Genomic DNA, 20,750 nt, shown 5'->3' with positions numbered 1-20,750 from the left:
GGTGGCGCTCATGCGCCGGAGTCCCGGGTGCCGGGCTGGTGTGTTAGCGGATGGACGTTGGGGAGGGAGCTGAGGACGCGCGGAGGGTAGGGGCGCATAGTCCGGGTTTCAGCTGGAGCTGGGACTTCTGTTTCCTCTCGCCCGGCTGCCTCCGAAAGAAAGCGAGCCGGGGAGGAGGGGATACGGCGATGGGGGGCAGCGATTGGTGGTTTGGGTGGGGAGGACTGGCCGCGGAGCCAGCGAGCTGGCGCACAGAGGGGGCGGCGAACTTCCCGGGAGCAGGGGCTCTTTCCGCGCCAGGGCTGCCGAGAGAGCCGCCACAGTCGCCGAGTGCTTCCACTCCACGCAGCAGCCGGCTCCGCTCTCAGCGCTCGGAAAGTAACGTTATTTATTTATTTGCTTGCGTTCAGACTCTTGGGTTGGACCGGACAGCCCCTCGGACTTTGGGAGCCTGCGTCCGACCTCTCCAGCCCCCCCCCCCCCGTGGGTGCAGGCGGCTCCACGGAGTAGAGGCACACGCACACCCAGTGCCCCCGCCCCGCGCCCAGACACGGGTAGGGGTGGGCCCTCACTCGGGCTCCGGAAAGTACTCCAAGGCGGGAGCAGAAGAGGGCAGAGGGGCAGGGGCGGCTCCAGCCCTCTGGGCTCTCATTTCAGAGCGCGCTCTTCCTTCCAGGTTGGGTCGGACCTGAACCCCTAGAAGCGGAACCGCCGGCCGCTCTCGCGCCAGCCGCTCGCCTGGAGCTGAGTCGCCCGCGGCTGTGGCTGCAGACGGACACGGGAGTTTCCTCTCGTACTGGATGGAGCTGAACTTTGGGCGGCCAGAGCAGCGCGGCCGTTCAGGGATCGCTGCATGCTGAGTTCCCTCGGCGAGAACCAGCAGCAGCTCAGGATTTTTTTTTGGGGGGGTGGGGACCAACTGCGCGCCGGCACCATGTTCCTGGCGAGTCTGTACTTCGTGCTGCCGCTTTTGGGTAAGTCGAGGCTGCCGCTAGATTTCTTACCCGCTGAGTCGTCTCGCGGAGTCCTCTCGGCGCACGGCGCAGTGGGTGTGGGAAGGTGAAGTTTCATTTGGGGGAAGGGGACCACGAATCCTAAGCACCTCAGGCTGGGGGAGGCCGTGTCGACGCGCACTTGCCCGCAGCTTTCCTGCTTGGTTTTTATTTCTGTAGTTTTTAATGACCAAGCCTGGCGGAAATAAAGGGGTGTGAATCCTCCATCCTGCGGAGCAGATCCCCGTGCGAGTCCCAGGGAGCTCGAGGAGTTGCGGCGGGCAGGTGGGGTGTGGGCGAGCATTGGGCCAGAAGACAAACTCGGAAGGGAAAACTTTTTCCCCAGTAGCAACCCCAGTGCTCCCCACCGGGCGGGCCGCGGACCAGGGCTCACCCGCCGAGTGCCCAGAGCCCAGCCCGCCGCCGCTCTTCTTCTGGAAGCCCCCCCCCCCCGCTTCGGGAGGACCTGGCCGAGCGAGATGCTGGAGCCTGGGGTTCTGGCAGGTCTGCACTGGGGCTGTGGGGTCGGAGCGCACGGTGGACAGCGCTTGCTCTCCGAGAAACCTCGAGAAGTCCGTAAACCGCAGGGGCTGGGGAGGGTGGGGTGGGGGAAAACCAAGGGGCAGGAGGTCCCGGGGCGGGAAAATGGACTCGCAGGTGTAATGTGTGTGTGTGCGTGTGTGTGTGTGTGTGTGCGTGTGCGCGCGGGGCGAGGGGGGCGCTCCGCGCATAGGTCGCCCCTGGAGCCTAGACAAGCACGCGCCCTTCCCGGCGGCAGGAGCAGCTGGCCCTTGCCCAGCCGCACTCACGTCCCTCCCATCCACCCGCAGACGTGCTCCTGTCCGCGGAGGTGAGTGGCGGGGACCGCCTGGACTGCGTGAAAGCCAGCGACCAGTGCCTGAAGGAGCAGAGCTGCAGCACCAAGTACCGCACGCTGAGGCAGTGCGTGGCAGGCAAGGAGACAAACTTCAGCCTGACGTCCGGCCTGGAGGCCAAGGACGAGTGCCGCAGCGCCATGGAGGCCCTCAAACAGAAGTCGCTCTACAACTGCCGCTGCAAGCGGGGTATGAAGAAGGAGAAGAACTGCCTGCGCATCTACTGGAGCATGTACCAGAGCCTGCAGGGTACGCGCCCACCGTCCTCGCTCTCCCTCCCGCCCCCCAGGCAGGCCGGCCGGCCCCTTACCCCCGGGCTGGCTGACCTCATCCTCCACTCACGTCTCCCCAGTTGCAGAATGAGGACCTTTCATTGGCCCCCAGGGACAGCAGCAGCTGGTGTTTGCTGCCTCCCCAGCTGCGTCCTTGGGCCTGGCTGTTGGAAAACCCATAAGGGAGTAAGGGGGACACCCCGAGATCCTGCAGATCTTTTCAAAACCTGATCAGAGCAGGAAGTAGGAAGCCATTAAAGGCCACCCAAGGAACCTCAACTTCTCTGTAAGGAGAGTGGGCTTCACAGATGAATACAAAGACTTGTACTGCCTCTGGTCTGGAGTTTCCCCCTTTATTCTGTCCTTCTGTCTAGTCTGACATAAGGTAAAGAATTAAGCACTAAAAGTCCAGTAGGATCTATTCTATCTTTGCCCCAGCCTGATCAAAGGCTGCTGTGGGAAAAACCATTTGTCATCCTAGATTAGCTGAGTCTTGAACCAGCTGGTGCGGTTCAGCCTTGGTTCACACAGAAGTGGCTCCGAGAGGGAAAGGTCCACTTGTCACAACCACCCACTCCAATGGCAGTATTTAGGTCCTTGAGTGACAGATGTAGGTCTTGCTTGTAAATCTAACACAAACACCCAGGGCATTCATCCCCCACCGAGACTCACACCAAAAAATTTGTAATAAACAGAATGGGCTTATAAGTGGCCACTTCCGCCAGAGCCTCTCCTGAAAACCTGTTATGAAGACTGACTGTTTAACAGCGAGGGTGCCTGCTCTCTGACCACATGCCACATTTGGGGAATAAAGGAATGGGGCCTTCATTTGAATCACCTTCCTTCCATTGGCTCCTGGAGGCAACCTAGGCATGTGATATCCTAGTTTCTTTCTAGCTGATTTCATTCCTTTGCAAAAGTAGGAAAGTTTGCTGGCAAGAGCAGGTTGGGTTGTTCTTCATTGTTTCCATGGCTCTCTGGGGACAGCAAGGACAACAGAGGCAGAGGGAAAGAAAAACAACCACAGTCAAAGAGAGGCATTTGAAATCTTTGAAAGTTTCAGCATCTTTTTGCTCCCCAATGGCAACATAATTAGAATTCACTTTCAGTAACAAAAACTGCCTGAAATATGTGTGTGTTCCCTCTCTGAGCCCCATCTTTATTCCGTTTTCAGGAAATGATCTGCTTGAAGATTCCCCCTATGAACCAGTGAACAGCAGACTGTCTGATATATTCCGCGTGGTCCCCTTCATACCAGGTAAGCAGATTCGTACTTCCACGCTGGGGCTTTTGCCTGCTTGAAATGCCTTGGCTAGCATTCTCTCTGGCTCTCAAATAGCGTATGAGAAACTGAATGGCGCAGAGTTTCTGGGAAATTAGAAGTAGGATGATGATAATGAAGAGGCAGAATGCCTAGAGATGATTGTATGACTTGAAAGTAATTCTAAATGAAGTAATGTGGCGTGGTGGTTTGGAAGAGGTTGGAGGGAGGTGACTTGGTTGAATTTTTTTTTCACCCTAAAATGCGATTGGCCAGCTCTTGCAGTGGGAGTGCCAGTTCTGTCTGTAGGTGGCAATCATATTCCCTTTCTTGCTACGCACTGTGCACTGCGCCTTCCTGAAATGGGATGTGTTTGAATGATGCCACTTACTTTACCAGATGCCTGAAGATGATCCGAGGTCGTTCAACAATTTGGCCTTTACTCATTTGTCTGCCTTTGACTGAAAAGATGAAGCTGCACCATTTGATAGCAGTTCTTTTGTTTCTAATTTTTCCTGGGCCAGTTGTGTGCCTACGTAAGACAGTGCATTAGTGCCCTGGTGGCCGTTTAAAAAGTAGGCTTGCTTCCCACGGTTTGTTTTGTCTCGCCTTGCCAGTCTACCTTTGGTTGGGAGGTGAACTTAGGTTTAGAATTAAGTTTGTCATAACATCGGCGTTCAGACAGCCACATAAATAATGAGCAAGGCAGTAATCTCTCTCCGTGATCTTCAGATTCCTGACTGATGTCTTTATTTGTTTACAGTGAAGATATTTTCTCAAGTCTGTACGGCCGTCACAAATGATACGTTTCTCGGCGGTAGTTACACGTGACGGTTCAAGTCGAACTTGACTGTATGAGATGGTGGTTCCTCACTGGTGAGAGTGTGCTGGTGTTCTAAATGTTACATGTTTTCCTGAAGAAAGCCACAGAACCGAGGGAGTGTGTGAATACTGAGCTTATCTGTGGGTGTGTTACAGATGTATTTATTCATTTGTAGACATCCATGGAGCACCTACTACGTCCCAGCCATTGAGAGTTTGGCAGTGAGCCAGACGGATGCTGCCCCCGCTCTCGTGGGTCTTAGAGGCAGCCAGCAACTGACATTTATCAGGCTCTTATTATACTACACCAGGCACTGTGCTAAAACCTTCACATCATTAACTTATGTAATCATCATCAAGTGCTTCTTAGCTATTCTTATTTCTTCCATTTGAGAGATGAGGCAGCTGAGGCAGCGTGAAGTTAGGAAACCAGTCCAAGAATCAAAGCTCCTAAGTGGTGAAACCAGAACTGAAACCCAGATGTGTTTCGTTCCAAGATCACACGCCTTGTGTAATGTCTGCCCCTGGCTACTCTGTGTGTGGGCCTCAGAACAGCAGCGAGGAGTCCCTGGGCGGTGGTGAGTGGGACGGGAACCTCAGGCTCTATCCCAGACCTCCTGAATCAGAGTTCACATCTCCAGATCTCTCGGCTTTCTGTGCTCACAAAGCTTGAGAAGCACTCCTCTACATTTGACTGTCTTTCTTTTGGTTCAGAGGGAAAGAATGTGTGTGTGTGTGTGCATATGTGTTTTGGGTCAAGATACAAGGGTATAAGTTTAGTATCAGACATTCATAAATTATCCTGAAGAATACCCACAATTTCCACCCCAACCCTTGCTCATGCTCTCTGTCCCCTTAGCTCAGCCAGGACAAGTGCACGTGACCATCTGGGCTCTCACAGAAGCAGGTCTGTAGGAGCTAGGATGGTGTGTGGCAGATGGGGCACCAGAATGGACTTGGCTTTCCTAGTGCTGTTGAAGGGCACTGCCTTTTGCCTGCTGCCTGCCCTGTGGATGCGTTACTCCTCAGTCTTTGTGCTGATGCCAGGGAGGCTGTGGACCTCCCACGGACAGTGAGAGGGAAGAAGTGGACAAGGAGGAAGGCCCATTGGGTTTTATTTTCAGAACTGCAATGGGACTCTAACAGGCTCATCTTCCCTCTCTGGATCTCTCTTCTCTTGGTATAACGAGGCCATTGGAGTGAGTAATCTCCAGCCCCAACAGTCCGTGATGTGGAGGGAAGACCAGTGTCACCTGCAGAATTCCTCCACCGTGCCCTCGTATTTGTCTTTTCAGTCCTCGCCTTCACACTGCACGCCAAGTGGCTGGGTCATTCTCAGATACCACTGGTTTGTCCGAACGTTTTTTGATGAGTCCTAGAAATTCTTCTGCATGGACCAAGTTGCACCCATTTGGTTTCGGGACCCCTCCCTCAGCCAGGTGTCTTTTCATAGTCGCTATGACACTGGGTTTGTGAGACCTGTCCTGGGAGAACCCAGAAGTCATGATGAATTAATCAGAGCCAAGAAGGCCTTGTCTAGAGCTGCATTTTTTGTCTCAAGGGCATGGGGTTTAGGTTCCAGCGCTAATGAGCTTTGACTTCTGACAGTGACTCTGAGCCTTAAGTGGGTGTAGGAAAGCCAAATGGAGCCCTGAGAGGTTTTAAGTCATTGAATAATGCATATGATCCAGTTTGGCGATGGGAGGGTGGAGAATGGCAGAGGAGCAGGATGATAAATGTTGCTTTGCATGGTCCCAGTCTGAGTTTCTAGAACATGTCTTCTGTCCTGAAAACTCTGAGGAAACCAGGACAACAGTGCCTCTGCCTTGTGCAGATACAGGAGCGATCAGTTTCCATATTTGGATGTCTCTGCCCAATGTGAGGAGAATGTTTATTCACGTACATTAAGTGTGAGCTGAATCCTCTCACGGAACATGTTTGACATTCTTGAGTTGCCGTTGTCTCTTGGCTCCTCAAAACCCACCGGCGCCTTTGCCTGTGTTTACTTGATCACCAGTTGAAAGGCCGTGTTGAGTGAGGTATCGCCGGCGGCCTGGCAGGAACACCGGCGGGAATCAAAGTAACGCTGGATGTAAAAACTGAAACCTGTTCTGAAGCCCCGGTCGCAGACCGGAAATGAAAGGAAGCCGCCCAGTCGAGCAAGAAGTGCGGTGGGAGGTGGCGTGGGGGGACCACTGTGGTGGCAACGTGCGAGCGGAGCATTTGGCCTCTCGGGTACTTTTAAGGGCTCCAGCAGGTACCCTTGCTGTGGGTTCTTGCCAGCGTGGTTTTTAGGGGTCTTGGACAGGAAGAATCAGGTGGTGCGTGGGAGTGCACAAAGGAAAACCTGCGCTTGCGCAAGAGGGTATTGGAGGAGAGAACACAGAAAAGTGCCTTGGGGACCAGAAGGGGGCGCTCGGAGGCCCAGAGGACAGAGCCACCACGTGGGGTTTCACACCTGAGCTTCTGGCAGCCAAGGCTCTCAGCTCTGGAATCTCCATTCTGCCTGTGTTTCCTTCTTCACAGAAGTTCAAGAAGCAGCAAGAAGGAAATAGTGATTTGAAAGGAAGATGAACTTGGCAATGTTGTTGGATTATCTGGAGCAGGGAGAACAAAGCAGAGATTTTGAAAGCAGGGTAGGAAGCTGAGGAAAGCCGGGGAGGGAGGCTTGCATGGATGATGTGAGGACCTTGATGGCAGCCAGAGAAAAGGAGGGCTCCATGGTTTAAAAGTATTGATCGGGAGGTTGGGTTTTGTAGAGGAGATTCGAGCCCGACCTTCTTAGAATATGGTTGAAGTCACTGGACTTGAGAACAAGAATCAGGTGGATAGGTCATGGGGAAAGAGCGATGTTAGGATTTGAACGGCCTAAGTCTGATTTGGTAAAAGACATGTTCCAGCACTCGGGCTGTGCCATTTTTTCTTTCCAAGTCCTAGCAGTGGCTTAGACCCTCCCAGGAAGATTGGAAACCAATCTTGAGACTGGTTCCCAAGTAATGGTTTGCTCAGCATGAGATGCTTCTAAGTCTGGTTCCTATTTTTTTTCTGAATGATGCTCTGAATAATTACCCCTGCTTAGCATTTATGTTGTAATGTACCATCATTTTATGTCATTATTAACACAGTTTTTCTTAAAACTTTTACATGTTGAAGAAGAGCCTTATAAGGTCCTCTGATTTCTTGTCAAATCATGATGAGAGGGAAGGGTTTGTAAAATGTCAGAAGCTAGGGGTGTGTAGTGGTCCTTCCCTTGCCACTCACCTCTCTAAAACAGCTACCTGTGTTGTCCCATTATCGGAGAACTCCAGTTCGTTTCTTGTTATCTATTCTGGCATATGATCAACTCCTTAGCAGTCCAGCTTGGCCCCTCCACCTCCTCTCTACTCAAGCTCACTGAGCAATCCATTCCCCAAATACTTCACGTGCATTTGCTTTCTTGTACCTTTGCACATGGCTTTGCCTCTCTTTGGGAAGTCTCTATTAGTTCTTCAAGACCAAGATCAAATTTCATCTCTGAGGGCCAAGCTGCAATTCTCCCTGACAGGCACTTCCACCCAGGACCCTTTCATGCTGCATTTGCTCTTACCTTTATGATAGCTGTTAATCACAGCATCTCGAGAGGACTTATTTATGCATCTGTCTCCCCAACTAGGAAGCCCAGGACTCACTTAGTATTAGGCTGGGTGTCTTCTCAGCATGGAGCATTCTTCCTGGCCCTGAGCAGGTGTCCCATTGACTGCGGGTGGTTGAACATCAGAGGAGAAGGGCCTTTAAAAGGGTCTTTTAAAGGGCCCTGGTCTTTGGCCAGGGCCACACTGCTTGAGGGTAGCCTCCAAGACTTTCACCAGAACATGCCACTGGCTTAGAGGAGGCCAGTATTGGCGTCTTTCTGTTTTGCATACTCTCCAGACAAACTTTATCCATTCCTGGGACCTCGGCTACTGTGACTCGGAGTCTTTCCCTCTATTCCTACCTCTTATGAGCCTTAAACCAGTATTTCCATATGAGTCCTGGATGTCTCTGTCGGGATGTGTATCTCAGCTACTCCAAACTCAGTATGTCAGCAGTGTATGTCATCTTTATGCCTTATAAGATCTTTTCTCCTTATACCTGTTTTTCCCCAGTCTCCACTTTTACATAATAGCATTATCTATTTAAGGTGTAAGCTGTGGGGTTATTGTCACCCCCTCTGCCATTGTCATGCCTTCAGCTAGACCCATCATCAAGTCCTGCTGACCTTATTTGCTGCCTTTAATTGCTATCCTCTCTCCATCCCCTTCTTATCTCTCGAACTTTGTACTGGCCTTCCCTACTGGCCTCCCTGTGTCCAGTCTCTCCTAAGCCCACCTGGCCTCCTCATTGCCAGGTCTTACCTTAGCACTTTGGCGACTAGGTTTCAGTCTTCCTCCCTAGACTCCTGTACGAATTGATCCTCTGTCTCACCCCGGCCACCCTGTGTGCAGACGAGCTGGGTTGTCCCAATGGGGCTCTGGCAGCTTCGTGCCCACACCTTTGGACACACTGGTGCTGGAGGAGGAACTCTGGAGTTCCACCTGCCTGGCTGCCCCACTCAATTTGACTTAGGCAGGTCTTTGCACTCACTGTGTCTCAGGGTCCTTGGCTGTAATATGTGAAGTCGGTAATGCCTACCTTACAGGTCCCTGTGAATTAAAGGTGCAGTATGTATAATGCCTAGCATAGTGCCTAAAGCATATTCGATCCCGACAAATCTCCGTCATCTTTAATGCGGTGCCCAGGCCATATTAGCTGTTGACGTGCTCCTGACTCCAAGACTTGGGACTCTTTTTAGCGAACCACGTGCCCCAACCTTGGAACAGTGACCCTATGCCCGGAAATAGATAGCAGGGCCAAACCCACAGGAAGGCTGTTCGTAAACTTCCTGGGACGAGAAATGAAAAATCTATCCTTTCTCTAACGGGCCCTGGAGGGAAGTTCTGTCTCTTCATAACCCAGTTTGAGTGTTAACTCTCCTTTGGGGAAAGTCTTCTTTATTGCTGCTGTGAGTTCCCCTGTGCCTCTGGGGCCCTCTCCTTATGTTCTTTGGTCGGAGGTGAGTTGGCCGCAGCCGGTGATCAGTGAGGTGGGAGCGCTTCCTGAGCTTAAGGATTCTTGTGATCAGCCTTCCCCTCTCAGCTTGACTGATTCCCATTCTTCTAACCTCTCCCCATAAATCTTCTTTCCAACGCCCCTCATAGCAGGAAGAATTACTGCTTCCTGAGAAGGGCTTGCCTTACACCGGGAGATGCCTCCGTCTCCACGGGCTGTGCTAAGTACCCCTACATTCCACTTTTGCAGGCCACCACTTTTGGTTTTCATTCTCTCCCCAGCCCGTCCGCAATCCCTATTTACTGTAGAACAATAAGCTGTTACAAACAGGTGAAAAAGGAGAATGAATTTAAATCACCCACAGTGGCAGCTCCCAAAGACACTCACTAGAAATGTGTTGATACGAGCCTTTCACATTTCTTCCTGTATATCGATATATGAATGTGAACGTGTATGTGTAAATATACACAAATATGTTTGTCTTTCTCTCTTTTTTTAAACAAAAATGGACTCATGGTCTATGTACGCTTTCTTATTACCTATCTGATGACCTAAGGAATCTGAGTCTTCCTTCGACACTGACCACTTCCTAAAGGCAACTTTTATCTTTGTGATTAACGGCCAACTTCAAGAAGTTTCATGGATAAAAAGCAGCAGGTCGTCCCAGGATCTGGATTCATAGTTAAGGCTGTGAAGGTGGAAACAGTCAAATAGTTTGCCCATGACTGTGGGTCTTGTTGCCAGATGAAGGGAGATAAATCATCAATGAGTGACAAGGAATTGTACGAACTAAAGATGGCTGTAAGGCGTATTTGTTATTTATAGCCAGTATGTCTGTCCTTGTTTCTTTTCTTTAGTCATCTGAAGTAGTTCTTCCTGACATCTGTTAATTTTCTGTTGTTGAAGCTTATTCTTTCCAAAGGCTTATTCTTTCCATTTCTTATTCTTCCCCCTGCCCCTCACCCTGGGATCCGGTGCTGGTTTCTCAAGAGAAGGTATCACGTCAGGATTGTTTGGCCCAAAGAGCCCTGGTCCTGGAGTCAGACTTCTAGCTTCTCCCCTAACTGGCCAGATGACCTTGGGCAAATGTCCACTCTTCCTGAAAGGCATCCTTTTATACAAATGGGGCAATGGACAAGAATCATCTTTAACACATTTTCCTTCCTTCTCGAAGGGCCTGGTTGTTGAACCTTGTATTATTCTGGGACTTACTGTTTTTCTTGTAGCATTTTCTTCATTCCAAAGAAGTGTGTGATTTTGGCATGTATAGCTTTCATATTAATAATGTTCATAAAGGATGATTTATTAAACACATACCTTACTTTGAACCAGAATTTATTTATAGCATCTCATTTGAATACACGGAGGAAGATAAAGTAAGAATTAAGGAAGTGGAGAACATGGGGACAAGGAAAATGAGAGGAAGAAAGAGAAACAAAGTCAGGGAGTGAGTTCAGTAGATGAAACACATGTCATGAGATTTTATTTAAACAAATTAAAGTACGGTTCGAAAGTACGGTGTTTGTTTTACAAAGGGATAAATAAAACCACCAGATCTTAGATGCAGTAGGACTTTCAGAGGTCAGTCAAGGCCAATCTCCTGACTTAATTGGTAAGAAAACAGAGAGTCCCATAAATTTCTAAGATAGTGGAACATAAATTGTCCAGGACAGTGATGATAAGTAAAATCGGGTGTGTGGGTTTTTTTAATTGATTTTATTTATTTTTAGAAAGAGGGGAAGGGAGGGAGAAAGAGAGGGAGAGAAACACATCAGTGTGTGGTTGCCTCTCATGTGGCCCCCACTGGGGACCTGGCCTACAGCCCAGGCATGTGCCTTGACTGGGGATCGAACTAGCGACCCTTTGGTTTGCAGCTCACGCTCAATCCACTGAGCCACACCAGCCCGGGCTGTTTGTTTTTAAATTGATACGTAAAACTCTCCACATCCTGGCATTTCTCTACCTCTTTTAAATTATTCTTTACCTGCTCCGGTCTGTGCCCCCCTTAGAATGCTACCCATTATTTTTGCATAGGGTGAGACCCATAGCCATGGACCTCAGTCACGGGGGTTGTTGTCCATTGTTCTGGAATTGTTTGTAAGGGTTAATTAATAAGTGTCTTTTGTTTGGCAACAGAAACTAGTGGCTGGCATGTTAATTTTCATATCTTTTGGCCCCCTTCAGAGTTGCCTGCAAGAGACACTGAGAAATTATTTGTTGCTTTAAGCCCCTGCCCCCAGCCCTTAGCTTAAAAAAAAAAAAAGATTCATCCTTTATCTGGAAATTTTGTTAAAGAAGCTAACCACTTCCTGTAATTTAGAGACTCAACTAGCTGGGTCAGTGATGAAAACGAATGGGTGATTTGCATAAGGGGCTAATTTATTATGTCCCCCGGGCATTTCTTTCATCTCTCTTTCCTTTCTAATTAATGTTGTAAGAGGGCTTATCACCATATCAGAAATTAGGGGTGAAAGCAGCCATTGTTAACCTTTATTCTTATGACTTTTTATCTCCTCTGATCTTTTAACCGTTTTCATATCCAGAGACCAGTACAGATTAGGCTGGGGTTGTGCACAGAGGGATTTTAGGGGTACGCTGTTGTATGATCTTTATTCAAAAATAAAAATGACTCAGGATGCGTCTCCAACCACAGGGGGATTTGCAAAAACCTACAGAAGGATACAACTGTGATGCAGAATTACTTCTTGAGCCCTCTGAACATCTAGACACACATGTATACACACGGAGGTAGAGATGTATTTGTGTAGCTGTCTGCTCACGTGTGTGTGTTTTATAGTGTGTGAGTGTGGATGTCTATGTTAGTCAACGTTTTGCTTCAAAAAGATCTCCCTTGTCCCGTGTTTCAGTGGGTTCTGGCTGTGACAAAGGCAGCTGTGTGTGAGAGAGTGACACAGCTGAGGAAAGGCAAGAGAACAAGCAATTTCTTCGAAAATCAATTGCAATTTACTCCTACTAAATTGGCCCAAGGTCCACCCCGTCCAAGCATTAGCATATGACAGACTTTTAATCATTTGGTCAGATGGCCTATTTTTGGTGAAAACTGCAGTTCCTTCTCCTTGCCTCTCAGTCCCTGAGCTCTGCATTCTCTTTAAAGGGGGGGGGGGGTAAGTGCAGGGAGAGGAAAACTCCAGGGAGCCCCGGCTGTGTGCCCTGCCCTGGGCAGCCTGTTCATAGGCATTATTTCCTTTTATGGTCCCCAGCCACTGCGGAAAGCTAGGAATTATCTCTAATTTCTGAGGAGGAAACCTGAGCTCAGAGAGGTTGAGTAACTTTTTCTGGGCCACACAGCTGATAAGTGGAAGAATTTGGATTCACAACTCATTCCTGCGTCTCCAAAGCCTGTACTCTTTCTGCTGTTGCATGATGAACTTTTAAGCACAGACCTGGCTCTTTTATTCAGGAGGAGATATTGAGTCCCTTCTTCTCTCCCTCCTTAATTCCCATTTCTTCCCCCTTATGTTCCACCTAGATCAGTGTTTGACAAAGGGTCTTTGAAGTTGAAATACACCAGTATCTATTATTTTAATATTTACCCCTGCATTTTGATGCCTTCCTTATTGACAGCCGAAATCCAGAGCACACACGCTATTAAAACCGTGCCTGTGGAGGTGCAGAAATTCTAACCAAAGAAGCAATTTCTGGATTGTATCTTTTTTTCATTTCCTTGTGAGGTGGCAGGCTTCTAAAGTAGAGCAAAGTGCCTAAGGCCGTTTTTTTTGGTCCTGTTGTCGTATAAATAGCATTACACGGTGGTAAAGAAAGGAGTACATAGTTCAGTTCCACTGTGAGGTGGCCTAATCCGCTATTCATTTGTCTCCCACCACGCTGCTCCCACTTCCATTTGCGGCCCCTCTGAAAGGTCCGAGAAGTGCCACGCTGACCAATAGTTCTGGTGCCCTTTGCACGTTACCGTTTGGTGTACAGTTAATAATGCATGAAAATAAGTATCGATTACATTCTTTGGAGGAACCGGCCAGCAGCTTTCTTAAAGCCCATGTTTATGAAATGTTTCATTGATCTCTGTTCTCTGAGTTTCAAATAAACTCTTGAAGGAGATACCAGATTAGTGAATCCTGGAGGGCCCTCGATGAAACCCCATTATTTCTCGGATGAGAAATGGCAGGTGCCATTTGAATGGAAGAAGGAGTGAGCAGGCTGGAACTCGACATATTCTCAGTTGGTGAGGACTACACTCTCTGTGTGACCACAAGAGAAATAAGGCAATAATTAAACAACGGTGGGAAGCAATGAACTACGTGTTTCATAGGCAATAACTTGAGCTGGCCTTGTGAGTAGTGGGTACTCTTAGCTCCACTTGGTGGATAAGGAAACTGAGGTTCAACTAAGAACCCGCTCACAGGAATTGGAGGAACGCATTCTCATGCGGGAATCTGGCTCCAGAGCCCGTGCTGTGGCGGTGTTTACAGGGGCGTCACAGGAGAGAGCTCGTGAAAGTGAAGTGCACAGAGTGTGGGAAGGACTATTGAGCATTTACTGAGTGACATATATTTATATATATATATATGTATGTATATGTATGGTATACACTTGTATATCATAAATTCCATGTAATATATATGTATTTAGTTTAGAGTGAAGAACCAGTGAGTTTCTCTGATCTCCATCAGTTTTCAGCATTCAGTGTGTTGGAATAAGTTTTCTGCCAGATTCACCCAACAGATACTTGCTGAGACCTAAGAGGTCAGTGCGAAACCTAGGCGACTGGGGTAGATAGGACCTTACCATTGCTTTCTCAGAGCTCTCTTTTTGGGCTAGGGATAGGTATAAACAAAGCAAATTAGGATGCAAAGTGGGAGGTGAATGAGTAGAACTCTCCCAGGCTCAGATGCAGCCCCAAGGAGGGAATAACCAACTAAATGGAGTTGTGGGTCAGAGAGGAGCTGGGTTTTGGGGAATGGATAGGAGTTTGGTACCCAGAGATGAAGGGAAGGCGTTTTGGGCAGGCAGAGGCTGCAGTATGAGCCCAGATGCTAAGTGTCCGAGGTGCTAGTGATAAGCCCCTCGCTGTGGCTGAAGAGCCGGGCAGAGAGGCAGGTATGCCCACTGCTGGGCACAGCCTGCATCTCAGCAGAACCAGGGAAGGATGCTGGTTAATTTACCCCTCAGCATTGCTGGAATGTTTTCAGTTGACTCATGTGAAATTGGTGTTTTTGAAGGTCAGCAGGGTAGACTAGCGGAAACTTCACGTGGTTCAACTTAACGTAGTGTAGTGTCAGAAATGTGTCTGCAGCTCCCCCGGATGCTTCTAGACCAGAGATGGCCTTTTGTGGATGAGTAACTTCTCAACACAGAAGGTACATTCTGGGGAAATAAAAGCGAGGCTATTTGCCTCTGCTCCTGGTGGACTTAGAGTAAGTGTGGGTCAAATTCAAGTTCTCTTCCAGAGTTACCTTCTTCTGGGGTGGGGAATGGGCCAGGATTCAAGATACGAAGACCAGGTGTCCGAAGCCCCCAATGTAGGTGCCAGGAGTCACTGAGGAGGCTTGGGGCTCCCAGGATGGTCCTGGACAGGTGGGTGGGCACATGTAAAGCAAGTGCCAGCAGGAATGAGTGCAGGAAGCAGGGGGTCTAGGGCCAAGTCATGAAGGGTCTTAAGGCTAGTGGTAGGAGGAAGGCATTTTGGTGTGTGCTTAGGAGAAAGGGGGTCATGGAATATTGCTCATGGGGCCCTGTAGACATTGAGTGACCCGCCTGGTGAAAAGAGGCTGCCCCTGGTGGGCAGCCTTGGCTCCCCCTGCCTTCCCGCCCTGTCCCACCCCCAATCCCAGTGCTGCCCTCCGTCCTGGACTCAGGACGGCCTTCTGGTTTTTGACCCCAGGGACAGTGGCTCAGGCAAGTGTGAGTGGGTCCCCAGGCCAGTGCTTCCTTCTGGATGGGAGAGATGGCCCTGCCCAACCCCTCTGTGGACCTGGCAGGTCCACCTGACTCAAAGTATGGGCTTGGTTCTTCATTTATTTTCTACATTCCCTTTAATTCTTCTAGCTCCTCGGTCCTATGTCTCTCCTGGCGTTTTTTTCTGCCAAATTTTCAACTTGCTTCAGAATATTTCGCAAGAGAGTGTCTGAATAAAAACTGCAAGATTCTAAATGCAGGCAGTTGCTGTAATTGAAAGAGATGCCCGCTGACCCCAGGGCCCGCCGGCGAGGGAAGGACGAGGAGGGCGGCTGTGGGGCAGTAATTACCACAAGTCACAGAGTTGCTTCTAAGGAGTCACTGAACCTTCTCTTTGTGCCCTTTCTTGAGTCCAGGGTGTGTTTATGACATTGTGTTAATGACATGGTGGGGGTGGGGGTGGGAAGAGGAGGGGCTGCCCATTCTGCGTGCAGCTGATCTTGGGTAGGAACGTACTCAGAGCCAGGCAACGCTTTCCTGCAGCAAGAACCGCCCGGCAGACCACGTGAGTTCATTCCGGAGACTGGGGTGGAACCGGGGAGGGGCAAGGCAGGAGGGCCTGAGGAGCTTAGGAAATCGTGGTGAAGAGCAAATCTTGGGCGTTAAACACACCCAGACTTGAATTCCACATTCCTGCACTCACCAGCTGTGTTGACCACGGCAAATAGTTCCTTTGTTCTAGGTCCTCTGTCTGTAAGTGGGGATAACACTATTGTCCAGTTCACAAGTTCATGGTGGTGAACTTGAAGAAGCACTTAAAAAATGCACGGCAAATGGTAGGTGACTGCCAGTCTCCTCCTTTTATAAATGCCCGAACTTCCTTCTTCATTCTCTCCCAACTTACCAGCATGACATAGGAAGAGATTATTTAGGTGGAGGTAGGTCTCTTCCGCTGAGAGGGAAGGCAGAGAGAGAGATGGCGGGATGCTGGAGAACCAGGAAAAAGCAGAGTGAAAGGCGTGAGGGAGAGGACAGTGGAGGAGACCCAGGGGACTTGAGTGCCAGGAAGCAAGCTCTGGAGGGAGGTGGCAGAGAGTGGGGTGTAGGGATACAGGGAGTGGGCTCCAGGGGAGCCCTGGGACCCTGGTGGGACAGGAAAGGATATTCACCCAGCACAGAAAATTAATATTGGATGTGCTGGCCCTGTGCTGGGAAGCTGTGAGCATGGGGAAAACGCAGTGGTTTTGGTTGCCGATTATTCATTCTCAAGAATGTTGTATTGAATTTTGTTTACCTCCCCCCCCCGAAAGAGTAATGTTTGCAAACAAAGTAGAAATGATAGAAGCATTGTTTTCTATTAGCAGTGTAAGGTTCACTGACGAGGAGTATTTTCTCATTCTTGTCTTCCAAATTGTAATTTTAAAAGAGGAGGCATTTCATATTCAGGAGTTTTCCTTTGTCTGAAATAAATTATTCATTTCTACCCAGTTTCAGAAACAATGAACATAATACTTAATGCATCACAATTAAGCGGGTGTAGCTTCATCTAACATTATGTTCTGTGCGTGTTGATGGCAAACAGAGCACTGCGTCCTATATCTTGCCGACATTTGTTCCTCAGAAGCAAAACACACAGAAGTAGAGACTCTGCAGTGTGTTTCCTCTCCTCTGGTGGTGAAGGAGGGGTGGCTTCAGACCAGAGCAGCCTTGTGTTTGAGACTCCACAGCTGTTGGTGGCTCTGTCACTGCAGAGAAAGTGAACTGACTGCTACTATTTTGTGCATGGGGTCAGGTGAGGGTCAGAATTCTTGAGCATTACTCATTCATCCCAGTCCCCTTTGTCTGGGTTTGGGATTCCTCTAGAATCCTCTCTTAGCAGAGCTGGGTGTGGACGCGAGTTCCTTTTGAGTTTGGTGGCAGCTGCTTCCCGAATGCCGGCTGGTTGGGCCATATGTACCTTTACCAAGGATCTGGCTCTTGGAAATGCCCTTCTTGGGATGAGATTCCTCAGGAAAATAGGCATAACCAGTGAGGCTCAAGATTTCCATAGGAAGCCTCTTCGGGCTTGGAGGTTTAGCTGGGATGGTCCCCAGGAGCTCAAGTCCCAGCCCTGGGGTCTGGGTTGAGGCCAGAGGACAATTGTGAAAGCATTCATTGTGTCACGTCTGTGGGCTGCCCAGCAGTAGATAGGAGATGCCTTCATTGGTTATTTCATGTCATTGTCACAAAAGCTCCCGAGTGTTTGCCCAGAGTTGGGTGAGTGGGGTGGGAATCATTCACATTTAACCTACAAGGGCACCAGAGCTCAGAGAAATCCAGTGATTAGCCTAAGGCCGCACAGCTCGTCTCTGGAAGACTCTGAATTCCAGCCAACTTGGTCTGACTCCCGTGACCCAGTTTCTTGCATGCTATTCTGTTCCTTGCTTTTTTTGATTGTTAGGTCAAGAACAAAAGCAACCAAATGCTTTTGTTTCTCTACCCTCTCTGGTCTAAGCACTATTTTGTATTTTAACGAGAAACAGTGACATCTTTCTAATATTTGGGAAGCTTAGGAAGAAGGTCAAGGACCTGGCCAGAAGTTCTCCTGCGTGCTTCCCTGCCCTTGACCCTGGTGTCATTGGCTGTGGGCCTGCCCTGCCTGGCTGGGTGCCGTCTCGTGGTCTCTGCTTCCACCTGTGTGCCCACCCACACCTCCAGAGTTTCTGTGAGCCCCTTGCTCTGCCCAGTGTTTCCTGTGTGGAGTTTGGTCTCTGCGGTCTCAAGCTGAGGCGCCCCCTTTTAGCTCTGTCCACTCAGCCGCGTGTTGGACAGTGCCGTCGGGTTATCTTGGCCGTGTCTTAGTCATGCTCCATGTTGAATTCACCTTCTCTCATAAACCCGAGGGAACAGGAGTGTTAGAATCTTGGGAGGTATTGAAAATGTTTTATTGATTCATTTGAGAGAGAGAGAGAGATCTGTTTTTCCACCCATCCACGTCATTCATTGTTCAATCTTGTATGTGCACTGGCTGGGGATCGAACCCACAACCCCTGGGTTCGTCCCAGTACATCATCCCTGGTGTATTGGGACGATGTTCCAACCAACTGTGCTTCCTGGCACTGGGAGGTGTTTTCATCTCTCTTTGGGTGGGTTGTTAGGAGGAGTGCTGCAGTGGAAAGAATGTGGAGTCAGACCGGGGTCTGTAGCCTGGCTTTATCACTCTATGACGTAGGCAGCTTAGTTAACTGCTTGGAGCCCCCGTTTCCTGCTTTGCCAAATGTGGGCACAAATCCTCTATAAGGTGGTCATGAGGGTTGGACCCAAGCGGTGAGACAGCATGTTTGACCGTGTGCCCGCTGTGTGCCTCCCTTGTTACTGACTGCGTCCTGCCTCATGATTACTGAGCTCCCCAAACAGCCCGGCAGCTCAGTGGGCCGAGGCAGAGGCCCCCGAATGCCAGGCAGTCAGCGATCTGCCCCTCCATCCCTCACCTTTCACTGAGAGGAAGCACAGCCTGCACAGACAGACAGACCGACCTTCCGGAAAGGGCCCTGAAGCAGGTCCTGGGGCGGCTCCTGTTGCGGGTGCGCCATGGGGACTGGGGGGGGGGGTGAGTGCTTGGGGGGTCACATGTGGGTGAGTGTTCTAAGAAGAATGGCGCATTTCCCCGTCCAGAGAAGAACTAAACGGTGGTTTAGATCAGCGCTCAGTTGTGGGCCAGACAGGGCCAGCCAGTAGTCAGCATAGACGTAAAGCACGTATGGAGTGTTGTTCAGAAACTTTAAAATAGAAAAATTTTAAAGTTTACACTCAGATGTTTCATATTCAATCATTGTGAAAAAAGAGAAAAGGTCTACTTTTGTATTCTATTTCCTCCGAGGTATCTTTTATAACAAGGAAGTCACCAAAGCAGCGGCCCCTGTGACCTGTCCCTTCTTGTACCTTCCCATCTCTCAGTCGGCCTTCATCTGGGTCCCCTTTCAGTTTAGTCTCAGGTCCCTTGTCCCGGTGAACCTGGTGATTTTGCTCCATACGTCCTGACCGCGGACCTGGCCCCACTTCTGGAATCTCCACGTGCTGGGTGGGATGCTGTGGTTGGCGGACCTCCTCCTCCCCAGCTTCCAGGAGTAAAGGAGTTCTGTGGACGGAGGTGTGAAACCCACTAGAGGGCTGGCCTTGGGGGCTTGAGGAATTCTCTGCCTGTGTCACACACTTGGGCTTGAGTCTCTGAACCTCCCATTAAGTAAGTTACCTTCCTTTTGTAGACCCTTCAGTTCCTCTCCAGAAAAGCAGACTCTATACATTAGGCCATCCCAGTGGTTCTAACCTAGCGACATCAGGTGTCCTGTTGCCCTGAGGGGAAGGTGCAGGTCACTCTCCTAGCTCTTTCTGCCCCCACCCCAGATGTGCTGTCTCATTTGAAAATTGTTCTGCTGAATTTAATTGATTCCTGGGGATCTTCCCAGTTCCTACTCGCCACGTGCTCTCTGATACTCTGCCAAGGATATCTGATGGTTCTCTCTTCGGTTCATCACAGGCGTTTACCAAGATGACCTTTTGTGGGCTGGACACTGTGCTCGGTGTTGGGGAAGTGGGTGTGTGGGCAGGACAGACGAGACCCCTGAACTCAGTCTAGTGGAGGAGACGTGAGAGTTAAAACCAACAAGTGGTTTTGTGTTGGTTTTAACTCATATCTGGCAGTGTGTACTTTGAAGCTAGACCAGTGTGTCTGCAAATACAGTGGAGAGGGGAACTCTGTTACACAGGGAAGTCAGGAGGGACTCTTTGAAGAGGTAACTTTGCCCTGAGACCTACATGACAAGGAAGAGCTGGTCATTTTGAGCACAGCCAAAGTGCATTGTTAGTGGATCACAAAGGCCCCTGGGTGGGCAAGAGCCTGGTTCAGGCTCGAGACAGGGTGGCCAGTTGGCTGGAGCCTATACTTTTTTTTTTTATCAGCGATGATCTCTTACTGCTGCCCCGGGCAGTGGGCCAGCGATGAGGGCAAGGCCATCACCAGGGGTCAGGACAGAGCTGTGGCTGGGGGTTTTGGGGCCACTATGAGGCTTCAGGGCCATGGCCCCTGCTCTAGGGGACTCATGCCCCTTCCACAGAAAGCAGCCATGGCTGCATGGCATAGCTCTAGAATCCTGAAAAGGCCAGCAAAGGGACTGTCTCTAAACCAGAGACTTTGTGTTTGAGTGTGGCCGAAGTGACAAACTTCGTCCTCTTGCCCTTCCAATGCATGCTTTGAAAATGTAATTCTTAAATGATAGTGCTCTTCTAGGGCTGGGTTTATATTTTCCATTGCTTTGTCTCCTTTAAAAAAAAGAAAGGAAACAACAACGAGGAAAGTAACTATAGAAATGGTCTTTTATGACCTCCAAGTCCAGCCCCTTGGTTGATGGACAGATGGCAGAACTTAAGACTGGACTGGTTAAGGGACTTGCAAGGGGACAGACGGCTGCTCTGGAGTTAGTCCCACACTCTCTCCTCTCCTCCATGAACATGTGCAGTGTGCCCATGTAGGGAGGCCCGAACGACGGGAGATTCCAAAGCATGAGGCCGCTGTTTCTACAGGCATCCGAACTGCCCCCAGAAGAAGAAT

General features: G+C 49.7%; 1 protein-coding gene across 1 annotated transcript in view; it reads left to right on the top strand.

The window, feature by feature from the left end:
* Window positions 1-278: 278 nt before the first annotated feature.
* The window catches only part of GFRA1 (GDNF family receptor alpha 1), a 195,002-nt gene continuing 174,530 nt past the window's right edge, over window positions 279-20,750 (top strand). The window contains exons 1-4 of the mRNA XM_053668520.1: window positions 279-378; window positions 677-974; window positions 1,823-2,116; window positions 3,314-3,397. Of these exons, the coding sequence (XP_053524495.1) occupies window positions 854-974; window positions 1,823-2,116; window positions 3,314-3,397 (499 nt within the window). The 5' untranslated portion in view covers window positions 279-378; window positions 677-853. The remainder of the gene's footprint in view (window positions 379-676; window positions 975-1,822; window positions 2,117-3,313; window positions 3,398-20,750) is intronic.

This window comes from Artibeus jamaicensis, unplaced genomic scaffold (genome assembly GCF_021234435.1).
Source record: "Artibeus jamaicensis isolate MK-2021 breed Jamaican fruit bat unplaced genomic scaffold, CSHL_Jam_final contig_490, whole genome shotgun sequence".
In the NCBI taxonomy this organism is placed as follows: Eukaryota; Metazoa; Chordata; class Mammalia; order Chiroptera; family Phyllostomidae; genus Artibeus; species Artibeus jamaicensis.
Note: the sequence above shows the minus strand (reverse complement) of the source record. Positions and strands in the feature narration are given on the sequence as shown.